This window comes from Muntiacus reevesi, chromosome 7 (genome assembly GCF_963930625.1).
Source record: "Muntiacus reevesi chromosome 7, mMunRee1.1, whole genome shotgun sequence".
Taxonomy (NCBI): domain Eukaryota; kingdom Metazoa; phylum Chordata; class Mammalia; order Artiodactyla; family Cervidae; genus Muntiacus; species Muntiacus reevesi.
Window position 1 is genome coordinate 8,601,752 of NC_089255.1, and position 12,732 is coordinate 8,614,483.

The 12,732-nt window shown below is 47.0% G+C and overlaps 1 protein-coding gene across 11 annotated transcripts in view; it reads left to right on the plus strand.

Moving 5' to 3' along the window:
• PDE8B (phosphodiesterase 8B) overlaps window positions 1-12,732 on the plus strand; it is a 252,047-nt gene that overhangs the window by 129,102 nt on the left and 110,213 nt on the right. The window contains exon 1 of one of the 11 annotated variants that reach the window (XM_065940980.1): window positions 6,593-6,618. The exons of 8 other annotated variants lie outside the window; for them this stretch is intronic. Coding sequence is in view for 1 of the 3 variants with exons in the window: in XM_065940977.1 (XP_065797049.1) it covers window positions 12,222-12,227 (6 nt within the window). In the remaining 2 variants the exon portion in view is untranslated. Of the gene's footprint in view, window positions 1-6,592; window positions 6,619-6,667; window positions 6,821-12,206; window positions 12,228-12,732 lie in introns of those variants that run through there. 2 more of the 11 variants (XM_065940978.1, XM_065940977.1) reach the window with 2 other exon arrangements.

Below are 12,732 nucleotides of genomic sequence, written 5' to 3' on the forward strand. Positions count from 1 at the left end.
ATTCCAAGGTTCTAATCATTTAAGGTACCCACACCCGGGAAGGCGCTAGTGGTAAAGAACCCACCTGCAAATGCAGGAGACATAAGAGACACGGGTTCAACCCCTGGGTTGGGAAGCTCCCTTAGAGGAGGGCACGACCACCCGCTCCAGTGTTCTTGCCTGGAGAATCCCCTGGACAGGGGAGCCTGGAGGGCTACAGGGCATGTGGTCTCACGAGTTGGACATGACTTAGCAACTAAACCACCACCAGGATATTTATAGTAATTAATATATTGATTGACTTAGAGGAGATGACACTTTTTTATTAGTGACTTCCCATCCAGGAAGGCATATATCCTTCCATTTATTTCAGTCTTCTTTGATGACGCTCAGGTAGTCTGCTATGTGAGGGCACAGGTTCTGAAGTCAAGGAGTTCAAGTTCAAATCCAAATTGAGCCATGTATTAACTTGCATGGTAATGAGCAATTGTTTATCCCAGTGAATGTAATATCTTGGGTGGTCAGCAGTTGTTGAAGAACTGTTTCTTTTGACAGCCAGGGAGAGTTAAACATGAGAGAAGGGGAGAGGGTGAGGCAGTGAGGAGAGAGAGAGAGAACTGCCTTTTCTCAGCATTCCTAGCAAAATCCCATGATAGAACTCTGATTGGACCAGACTCAGTCACTTGACTACCTCTAACCAGTCACCATAGCCAAGGAAGTCAAATGCTTAGCCATATTCATATAAATACACATTTTTTTTTAGAACTACTTAGCTCCCGAAACAGGAGTCAGTGGCCCCTGGAAAGAAAGAAGGAGGGGGTGGAAGTGGGTGTTGGAGAGGCTGTCAAAAGAAACTTTGAAAAGGAATGTTGGACTTGATCAAAATGCCATCTAGGCATCTTTTGAGATGACCATGTATTAATTTTATCTTATTGGTGATGGTGGGTTACATAAGTAGACACCCTAATATTAAGGGGGCTTCCCAGGTGACATTCGTGGTAAAGAACCTGCCTGCCAGGCCAGGAGATGTGAGTTCGATCTCTGGGTTGGAAAGATCCCCTGGAGGGGAATGCATGGCAACCCACTCCAGTATTCTTGCCTAGAGAATCTCATGGACAGAGGAGCCTGGTGGGCTGTAGTCCATAGGATCGCAGCGTCAGACATGACTGAAGGGACTTAGCACAGCACAGTATTGAGGTAGGAGAACAAAACCTGCCTGGCTATGCCCTGTGGAAGTACCAGAGGTTCTGGGAGAACCGGCTTGTTTTCCTTTTGCTTCTCTTTGTCCGTCTTTGCACTGCTGTGGGCTTCTCTGTCTCTCCTCGGCCCTCTGATACTCTCTGGTCTCCTGCTCTGAGTGGTCACATGGAAGCTCTCCTCTGAACTTCCTGCTCATGTATACCACGGCCTGACAAGCTGCATGGCCCAGAGACAGCTCCAGCTCTCCATGCCCAGCACATGACTCATCAACCCTCAAAGCCTGCTTGGAGTCTTGTGTTCTTGACAGCGCCAATCAGTCACTCTCACCAAAGTCCTTGAACTTCCTCTCTTGACCCTCCTTTACACACACATGTCTCAGTTGATTTTACACTCTGTCTTAGCTTTACATTCATCCCCTTCTACCCCCCACACTGCCCCTAAGTGAAGGCACCCATCCCTCTTGTCTACACGAGTTCTCAGACTTCAGTGAGCATCACAGTCACCTGGAGAGCCAGTCAGTTCACGCATGCTGGGCCCACCCCCAGAGTTTCTGACTCAGTAGGTCTGGAGTGGCCTGAGGAGGTCCATTTCTAGTAAGTCCAGGTGAGGCTGCCGCTGGTGGTTCAGGACCCACGCTTTGAGAACCACAGGGCTGGATCATTGCAGCAGCTGGTTTCTGGTTTCCGGTCTTCTGGTGTTAATGCCCTTACTCTATCCACACTTCAGTCAGAAAAAAACTAATGTTAATCACTCATTCATGTCCACCAGCTCTTTGTGATCCCATTGACTGTAGCCCACCAGGCTTCTCTGTCCATGGAATTCTCCAGGCAAAAGTACTGGAGTGAGTAGCCATTCCCTTCTCCAGGGAATCTCCCCAACCCAGGGATCGAACCTGGGTCTCCTGCATTACAGGCAGATTTGCCACCAGGGAAGCAGCTAAATACTAATCCAAAGTGCTACCCAAAGGGGTAGGACGTCCAAGTTGCTCACCATGGCAAGGCTGTGAGCGGACTCCTTCCTCCCTGGTGAGACTCACCATCCCCGCCCACAGACCCACACTGCCTGTGGTTGCCCATAGGAAGTCCCTTCTTCACCATTCCTCTTGCTCCTCCATAGGCCTGAAATGCCCCTTCCAAGGTTTTCACCTGTCTCATCCTCACGCCACCTTTTCCACTGCGCTCTCCTGCAATTTCCTGGCATTCTGCCTGAATTCCCAGCTGGAGCTTAATGCATCTTGCCTGAGCTCCCATAGCACCGTGCAGGTACCTCTGGCTTATTTCTTATCACCATTATTGAATTGTTTGCCAAGTGCTGCGCTCTCGGATGAAGGTACTCCATGCCTTGAGTACCGAGAGGTGAGGGCCCCAGGGCAGAAGGGGCAAGTGGGCAGAGCTTCAGAGCAAGAACAAGAGGCGGGCCTTGGGCTTCCTTTCCTCCGTCGGACTGGAGTGTGTGCTTCAGCCTGGTCTTCAGCCAAGAGAAGAGGAAGATGTGTGGGGATCCAACACAGGTTGTGAGTTTGAACCACCTTTTTAAAGAAATGTACTTTGAGTAGAAAATGGTCTTTGGAGACTTATTTGTTGCTGTGCTTGAGAGTTTTCTGATTTTTGCTCCCCCAGAGAACACATTCATTTTCTGCCCATTTGTGACTCTCTGGGTTTCTGGGAGGAGGAGGAAGGTGTTGCCCTGGACTCCCTTCCACATGCCCATAAAGAGGCCACTCCCACCCTCACAGTGTTCCCCTGTCCTCCTCTCTAAATCTTAAAAAGTACTGCTTTTTAAAAAGAAGTAAGGTTGTGGGCATTGTCATCTTGACTTCTGATGGAAGCCAGTGTGGACCCAGAGGGACCTGCCCCTGCCCCCCACGTGTACACCTTCGTTAGATAAAGGGAGGGGCGAAGGGCTGGGAGTGGAGGCTGGGGGCACCGTCGGGATTTGCTCTGCTGGACTCGGGGCCAACTGTCCATATGCTGAGCTCCTAAAAACGTTGAGTTTCTCATCATATAGTCCTTTACCTAGGGTGTGAGCTGTGCATATGATGAATAACTATTTGGAAATCATTGTTTTTTGCCCACGAAGTAAAATCCCTTTCCGAACAAAAGTGGGCATTTTGTGGGTGGCTTCTCATGCGTTTGTTACCTTTAAGTGGGGTTTGTTGAAGTGGGATAAGCTTTTAAATGGGAGTCAGCACTCCCCACGGATTCATCACCCCCAACAACCATGCAGCCCGTGGACTGAGAGTCTGACTGTGACGGTTCATCCAGCATGAGGGGCCCTGACACAGGAGAGTGAGCATGATTCGGTTCTGGTGTGGTGCCAGAGGTGGCTGAAAATCCAGTTTTGTTTCCTGGGCCCTGGGGGGCGTAGTGTGAGATTCTCCTGGAGACACGCAGGGAAGCTGCTGGTTCTTCAAGGTGGTTCTAGCTTTTCTGTGATAAAACTGAGGACAGAGGCGGCCTGCATAATCGAAATCCACAGGATATCTCTGAAACTCATATTTAGCAGATGGTTTCTGTTTTCTTGCCCATCAAATCTATTTACCAGAACCGCTGACCATGTAGCAGAACTGACTGATTTGAATACCGTCCCTCCCCAGTTTCCCCCACCTTCATTTAATGTTAAGGAGAAGGCATATAGCAGGATGGAAGGGCCTCAGAAAGGCTTAGGTTTTTCCACAGTCCGAGTATTTGCCTTCTGAATAATCAGAGATTGACGTTCTCTGCTCATCCTCTGTTACACAATGTGATTTTAAATGCTTGAAGTCATCTGGCTGTTTCTATTATCAGTAATATCTCTAATAAAAGGAAGGAAGTTGGTTGAGGGATGTCACGTGTTATGGTTGCCTTAAAATTCCTCTGTTCTCTGAGTCAGGCCCTGAATTTGACCTTTGGGATCTGGGAATGGTGTTATGTTGACACACATGCTGGCCTGTGACACTGCAGCTGAATTGCTAGCTTAATAAAAGTCTGGTGTCTTGATTCTTGCACGGCATGTATGATGCAAAGCCTTTTGATGTAAACCTGATATTGAAGTGTAATTAGGATTTTTTCCCCTCTAAAGCCAATTCTCTCTAAGGCTTCATTGTGCTATGCTAGCCACCTTCCTGTCCTCACCATTTCAAGAACTGTATTCTAGACCTTTCTCTACACGCCCCACCCAGCTTTTAACGCATAGTCTGTTTCAAACTGAGTTCTGATGGCTGTAGATGAAATGACTCTGTTGTTTAAATAATTTCTCTCTTTCATCTGGTATTTCTGGGGAGTGGAATGGTTTCTCCATCAGGCTGTGCTGGCCACATTTTCCATGGGTTGTATCTTATGGCGTTTTGGATGCCTTCTGCCTGTATTTTTAAGTTTCTTTGAAGTACCGTTGCAGTGCTAACCAGAGGGTGGTCCTGTCCTTTGTCACTGTTTCCAGGCATGGTGGGCTATGTCCTCCTCTCTCCCCTTGCCAGGAAGGCTCACTGAGTGTAGTGGCAATTCTTTTTAAGAGGAGCCTTGTCTGGAACAGCGACTGTGGAGGATGGACAGGGCAGGGTTGGGGGTGGGGGAGTCGTAAGACCCAGGGCTGGGGAGCCCATCATTGCGTCTAGGTATAAGTGACTATGTAAATAAGACCATAACCTTCCTTCCACAAGAGGTGAGTGTGGGCTTTAACCTCAAATCCAGCCCTCAGGTGAGTTGAGTAACCTGTCTGGAGCTCGCATTTCTTTAGCTTTAAGGAAACGAGATTGCTGTGCCTGTTATGTGGGATCGTGTACATCGGGAGAGGGCCCTCAATTCCCTCTTGTCTTACTGGGGCACAGAGCAGTTATTTACCTTGAGCAAGGTCCCCCAAGTTCCAGACCCATTTCCTAGGATTGCATTTTACCAAGTTTCAGGAAAACTCTATCCATATTCTGAGGAATTTTAAATACAGCAGCTCATTTTCCCAAATAAAGACTTTACTAGGAGGAAAAAAGTATATGTGTTCTTATTTGCATAGTGACTACTTGCTCAACTAACCCCAAAACAGGCTTTTCCCATAAAATTAAATGTAATTTAAATTTATTTTTTGGTATTTAAGATATTAACAAACCAGAAAGTATAATTCAGTAAACATCTATGTACTCAGTATTCATTGCTTAAAAAAAAAATCAGTGATGGATAATACTTGAAGTCCCTGAATATACCCCTTCTTCACTAGCAGGGCCACTTTTCAACTGGGAATTTAGAAGCATTTCTTTGTCCTGTTACACTCTTAAGCTTATACTCAGTATTGTTTTAAATATTTTAAAACCTTAAGCAGGATTCTATGGTCTGTATTCTTCTACGACATTTTTTTTACTTGATATTTGTGAGATTCCTTCATTTTGAATGGGTAGCTTTAGTTGTTTCATTTTCACTGTCATATAATTTCCATTGTACGGATATTTGTCAGCAGAAGTTTTTTGGTGATGGATGTTAATGAATGTGGATTAGGCCGTTTCCAAATTTTAGTTCTAGGTCTGCTCCAGATGTTCTTACAAGTGTCCTTCATCGAGCCTAGAGATTCATTCATGTAGTAGGTGGGTGATAGGTCACATGTTAGCTCCTCCTTTACTGGATATCTCCAGAATGTTTTTCGGAGTGGCTGAACTGTTTTACTCTCCCAGCAACAATGTATGAGCTCCTGTGGGTCTTCTTGCCCATGCTTGACAGTGTCTGACTTCTTAATTCTGCTGTTCTATTGATCAGAAAAACAGCTGGTTGTGACATGGTTATCTCATTGTAATTTGAAATTTTTGTTTTCCTGATTACTAAATGTTGAGCATCTCTTCATACTTGTATTTCCTGTTTTGTGCCTTTCTTTTTCAAATCTTTTGCCCAACTTTCTTTCTGTTTGTGTTTTTAAGGATTTTGTTATGTTCTGGTTACTAATACTTGTTGGTTTCCTATATTGTAGATGTCATTTCTCAGGCTAGCACCTATCTTTTTTTCTGTTTTATTGAAGTGTTTTTTGCTCTTACTTTTGGTGAATAGGAGGTTTAAATTTTAAAGCCAGATGGATCTTTTCTTTTATGGCTGTATATTTTGATAGTAGACATTTATATGCCTGTATTTTTGTGATAAAACCTTATACTGCCAAATTGATATTCTAAACAGCAGAGCATAAAATACAAAGTTGGTAGATCTGTCACCAACTGTGTCTCATGACTATGAGTAATCTTCCATATATATAATGTGTGTGTGTGTAACAAAAAAAGACTATGACATTTTTTTATTTTGATTCTAATTTAGGGATACTGTTGGTGTTTAGTCACTAAGTCGTGTCCGACCGTTTGCAGCCCTGTGGACTGTAGCCCACCAGGCTCCTCTGTGCGTGGGATTTCCCAGGCAAGAACACTGGAGTGGGTTGCCATTTCCTTCTCCAGGGGATCTTCCTGACCCAGGGAAGGAACCCACATCTGCTGCTTGACAGGTGGATTCTTTACCACTGAGCCACCAGGGGTTCCAGGGATACTATCAAGGTGGCAAAATCATCAAATGCAAAGGAGTGTGCCTCCCTCTTGCCCAAGTGGTCATTTTGTACTTTTGGAGTGGGTTATCTGGAAAAAGCCCTGTGGGTATCTGGGTTCAAGCATGATGGCTGAGTCCAGGTAGACTTTGGTGCCTTCTGCCAGGTAAGTACTCTGTTGATATCTGTTGCATACATGAATATGTAAGAGCATCTGAAATTAACAACAGGCGTGTCTGCTTGGAAGAATAGACTAGTGGTTCTCAACTCTGGTTGCTGTTGAGATTAAAAATGCTAATGCACGGGCCCCAGCCTTAGAGATGCTAAATCTCTTGGTTTGAAGTAGGAGCCAGGCACTAATATATTTTAAAAGTTCTTCAGATACTTCTAGTAGGAAGTCCAGGTTGAGAACTTCAGGTCTGAGAACTGGAGGCAGAAAGGGCAGGGGAGGACTAAGACCCCCTACTGGGCTCAGAAAGGTCCACAAGGCAGTGGAACATGGCTAGAATCAAACACAGTGAAGGCTGGAGGTTGGTGTGAGGTCAGGCTCATCATCGGGGCCTGTGGCTGAAAAGAGACAGAAGGAGGAAAGAAGCATTCTGGATGTGTGGAGGACAGTGGGCCAGGGAAGGGAGGTAAGACGAGCCAGGGGTTCCCAGTCTGGGGCAGGGCTGGAGCTGTGGACCCTGCAGTGTTGGGGCCTTTCTGACCAGAAGCCAGAGGGCAGGTCTCGGTTCATTTTAAAGGCACGAGTCAAATACAACAACCTTTGGCTTCCCATAGGTCAGAGGAGTCAAGAAACATGTTTGGCCTGGGAATGGAGTGAAGACAGGGTTCCCTTTCGGTTCAGTTCAGTTCAGTCACTCAGTTGTGCCTGACTCTTTGCAACCCCATGGACACGTGCCTCCCTGTCCATCACCAACTCCCAGAGTTTACTCAAACTCTTATCCTTTGAGTTGGTGATGCCATCCAACCATCTCATCCTCTGTTGTCCCCTTCACCTCCTGCCTTCAATCTTTCCCAGCATCAGGGTCTTTTCAAATGAGTCAGTTCTTAACATCAGGTGGCCAAAGTATTGGAGTTTTAGCTTCAGCATCAGTCCTTCCAATGAATATTCAGAACTGATTTCCTTTAGGATGGACCGATCCCATCTCCTTGCAGTCCAAGGAACTCTCAAGGGTCTTCTCCAACACCACAGTTCAAAAGCATCAATTCTTCAGTGCTCAGCTTTCTTTATAGTCCAACTCTCACATCCATTCATGACTACTGGAAAAAACCATAGCTTTGACTAGATGGACCTTTGTTGGCAAAGTAGTGTCTCTGCTTTTTAATATGCTGTCTAGGTTGGTCATAACTTTTCTTCCAAGGAGTAAGTGTCTTTTAATTTCATGACTGCAGTCACCATCTGCAGTGATTTTGGAGCAGATTTTGGAGCCCAAAAAATAAATAAAGGGGACCCCTTTAGAGATGTAAATACTATTTTAAAATTAGAGCCAACTGGGCAGCAGGCAGAATTGATTAAGGGCATTGAAAAATAAAAATGATCTTTATGATGAAGTCCCCTTTTTGTGAAATGAGTTTGGTTTGGCCCTGAGCTGTGTGTGTGTATAGACCTGTGCATGAGCACTCAGTCTTGCAGGTGGCGGGGAGGACGGGATCCCCAGGGAGTTGTTGAAGTGGGGAGGATTCAGGCTCTGAGCTTGTTTTGGAAGACACACGCTACGCACCCACCCCAGACGGACACGCAACACTCCGCTTTTGCTTCTTCATCCTGGTGGTAGCCCTGTTAGCAGCAGCACAGACTCCTAGGGTGTGAGCAGGGAATCACCAGGTGCTGGATCCATCTGCAGAACTGGAACAGAGTCCAGCAACCCATCAGAGAAATATGGGGAGTGCAGTCAGAACTGAGGCTTTACAATTTGGAGCACGATCAAAGAGCAGCACACTGGGAGTCAGGAAAAATGAAGTCTCAGTCCTGACTCTGTTATTTCAAATCTATGTGATCTTAGGCAGTTTAGTTCAGTTCCCCTTATTTATTGAGCACCAGCCTTGACTGAGCACTTTCTAGATGCTGGGGACAAAACTGTGGGAAAAAAACAATGTCTGTGTCCCTCAAGACACTCACAACCTTTCCCAAGAGAAAGATATTTAAACGGTAGTAAGGTTAGTGTCCTGAAGCATGGGAGGAGCTGAGCAGAGAGAGTCGAGTCCTATGGGGGTGCAGCTGGGCCTCGATGGCCTCCGGGGAGTGGGGGGCACGTGAGCGGCCCCTGAGCAGGCATCAGCTGAGCAGATGTGGGAAGAAGGCCTTTCCAGGTCAACCACTTGGCCTGAACTCTCTCCTCCTTCTTGTTGGAGAAGAGCTCTAAAACCAGAATCCAAGTTCTTTAACACAATTCCTGAAGCTACCAAGACCTGTGGATGCCCGCGGCAGAGAGCGTGCTGTGGTGATGGGACCAGGCACGTGAACCGCCTTGATTTCTTCCCAGACTCACTCTCTCGTCTGTTTGCCCTGCACCAGCTGGTTTTCTTCTTGGGAGTTCCCTCTCCTTTGAAATGAATCCAAGCCATGTGGGGGCTGGGGTAATTTTTCTTTCTTAATCATTGTGGTGTATTTTCCCCACTTGTTTTCACTGCTGTAATTCCTACTCATAGCAGTGTCTTTGTTTTGTGTTTGCTAAATCTCTGTTCTTGACTATCCAGAAAGTGGGAAAACCAAACTTTTCTTTTTTCCTCCCAATTCATAACTCTGATCCTGGTAATTCTGAAAAGCCTGTCGCATGGTTGGTGCCTACAGAATCAAAAAGGAATTGCTTTCCAAAATCCTCTTAAGCAGCTGACCCCGACATAGTCTTCCCTTTCATCCTCTGTAATCCAGTTTCTCTGGACCCCCACAAGCATCTTTGCATTCTTGCTTCTGTGCCTTTGCTTTTCGTTGTTCCCCATGTCTGGAATTTCCTCTCTCAACCCTGGTCTCTCCTTCCCATCCATGACCCACTTGTTTCCATGAAGCCTTCTTCGATCTTTGTTGTTGTTCAGTCACTCAGTCGTGTCCTACTCTCTGTGACCCCATGGACTGCAGCACGCCAGGCCTCCCTGTCCATCACCAACTCCTGGAACTTGCTCAAACTCATCTCCATCGAGTCAGTGATACCATCCAACCATCTCATCCTCTGTCATTCCCCTCTCCTGCCCTCAATCTTTCCCAGCATCAGGGTCTTTGGTCTCCCCACCTGCAAAGTCAGAAAGATGATCTCGTTTCTCTCAACCTCAAAGCCTTAGGCGAAATGTCTACCCATCGGAATTCTGTATCTCACTGAACTTTCCAGCAAAAGCCAATGATAGAAATATGCATATCAGCCAGTTCTGAAATAGTGTCCCTCTCATAGACCCCCTCGGAATGAAAACGTATACTCCCAGTTGCATGTTCAGGGACCTAGGTTACTGGCTTGATTTCAGCCAAGGTGAAAGTATTTACACCATGGAATCAGCAAATGCTGCAAAATAGGACTTTTCTTTTTTCCTGAAGAGCCAACTCATCTGAATGTGAACTGGTGACCCTGCCCCGTGTGTAGGTGACTGTGCACTCACATGTGTGCACACGAGTATTTGGCACGTTAGGAGGGCACGTTGGCCAGCAGTGCTTCCTTGTGAGGCTGAGGGGAGAGCTTGTGGTTGAGGTGGCTAGGAAGTGTGTCTCTCCCCTCCTCCTCCTCTCCTCTCCAGAGCTGGAATTGTAATACCCGTGAGCCCACCTCCTTCTTGCTTCTGTGTCCTTGGCAAACATGGTGACTTCCTGGAATCAGAGCTAATACGCTAATTGAGGATCTGTGTATCTGCAGTCGCTCACAGTTCTATCTCCAAAGTAGAGAATCTTGGCTCAGCTACACAGACGTCAGTAAATGCCCTCCTGTTTCTGTTCATAATCTGTTCTCTTGGCAATGGGTGAGATGCAGGCAGTAAGACTCCCAGGGCCAAAGGAGAGCTCTGCAGACTGCCGCTGCCTCTGCCCAGACCCGCTGCTGCTCAGGCCTCGGGCCAGCGCTCAGAGCCTGGAAGGAGAGGGTCTGGTTCGGTGGGGATAACTGCCTCTCTTGGGTGTAGCAGCCAGGGTCTGACGACTGTGAGCACAGACCAAGAAGGCAAGCCGAGAGGCAAGACGGAAGTGTGGGTTAGATCCAGAGGAGCTGAGAAGCGAAGGCCCCCGGGCTGGTGGCGAGGGCGACCTGTGTTCCCAGGGAGGGCGCAGGGATGTGGGGCTGGGTGGAGATGGGAGAGAGAGGCCTTGGAGGGAGCTCTGCAATACTGCCAGGCCTCTGCCAGGCTCGGCCTCAGGTGCCAGCCTCCGGCCGACCTGGGTCAAGGAGAAGTTACCATGCTGGAAGCAGGCAGGGAACTCCTGTGGCTCCGGAGAAAGCTGAAGGGCCTTTCCTATCTGACAGCTGGAAAAAGATCTTCTAGGTTGAGGGTTGCTCCTGAATCTCTGAGCCGTCGCTCAGTGGCTGCGGCCTGCCTCCTGCCAAGGTCACTCACATGAAAGGGCTCGGCTCAGGGCTGGGGGCCACGGGGCTCCCACAGTGATTACGTGCTTTCCTGGCAGAGTTGAAGATGGCCCATTTAATGACCTCATGCACATCTTGGTTCCTTCAAAGTATGTAGGTGTGTGTCCGTTTAGGGGGCAGTCTCTGCGCTTCCCTCAATCCCTTAGCCTTCCAGTGTGCGTCACTTTTTACTTTATTCCTTTTAAACTCTTGTTGATTTCTCATTTTATCTATCTTCCGTCCCTGGGCGTCCCTCTTCAGGGCCAGTTTTGCTGGAGCAACCACAGGAGGCCTTGTTGGTGGGGGGCGGGCGGGTAGGGATGGGGGCTCCTGTGTGTGGTAGAAGCAGTCTACCCAGCTGACATCACAGAGAGTGCAGAGACAGCTCAGGTTATCAATCAGATCTATCTCTCTGTACCAAGTTGGTTTCACTTCTTAATCATTAACTTTTAGTAGGATTCTGGCAGTTGCACTATTTTTGAAGAGTCGTATCTGTTTCAGACCAAGAAAAAAAAAGCAAAACTAATCTTAGGGTGAAGCTGCATGAGGGGCCAGAGTCCTAGTGATGCAGGAAGCCTGGTGACGCTCCTCTTCCAGTGGAATTCTGGGTCTGCACACGTATGCTGGGCATGGGTATCAGTGTAGATACCTTGCAGGCTGTAGCTTTGCTTCAGTTCAGTTCAGTCACTCAGTCATGTCCGACTCTTTGCGACCCCATGGACTGCAGAATGTTGGCAGTTCATGGTCAGGTGTTAGAGAAGATTCACACCATGCCCATCGAAAGTTAAAGGGCGAGAAAGGGAAGTATTTAGTCTTCAGAGTCTAATTTAAAGAAAGTTCTGCCTTCATCGTTTACCTGATAAAGCCTCCTCTGACCCTTGGGTCCCTGTGGTGTCTCTGGCCCTGTGAACTCTGAAGGTGTCCCATCCGACTCACGGGGGCCAACCTAGTGTGTTGATTGCAGGATAAGCTGCTAAGCAGAGGCAGAGTGACTGCAGCTTCTAAGAGAAAAGCAAATCTGGATCCATGGAGGTGAGGCAGAACCTCAATCCAGCAATTTAAAATGAAGATACGTATCTGCTCTCTGCTTGCAGCCAAAGGCAGTTAGATGGTGTGGGCCAGTGAACACCTAAGCTCGTCCCTGGAGTCGTGGGGCAGACTTCAGCTTCTTGTGGTCATGGTGTGGGGTTATTCAGTTTATTTGAGGAAGTGCAACTGAAATGAATAATTTAGTCATGATCAACATAGATAAGAGTGAGCTGTTTAGTCCTTATTTTAAAACATGAAGATAAAAAATAAGATCTAAATATGGGAACAGCTGTTAAAAACATTGAAATGCTTTAGCTTCCACATATGAGAGAAGTTTTACTCTTTAGAAATTTCAGAGGAGTAACAACCTGGCATCATGCGCAGCATAGTAGGTGCTCAGTAAATAATCAGAGTTTTTTCTCCCATAGAGAGAGAGTAAAGAATAATAAGTGCTTATTGTAAAAAGCCATACACTTAAAAGAAAAATAACCTGAAATCTCACCACTTA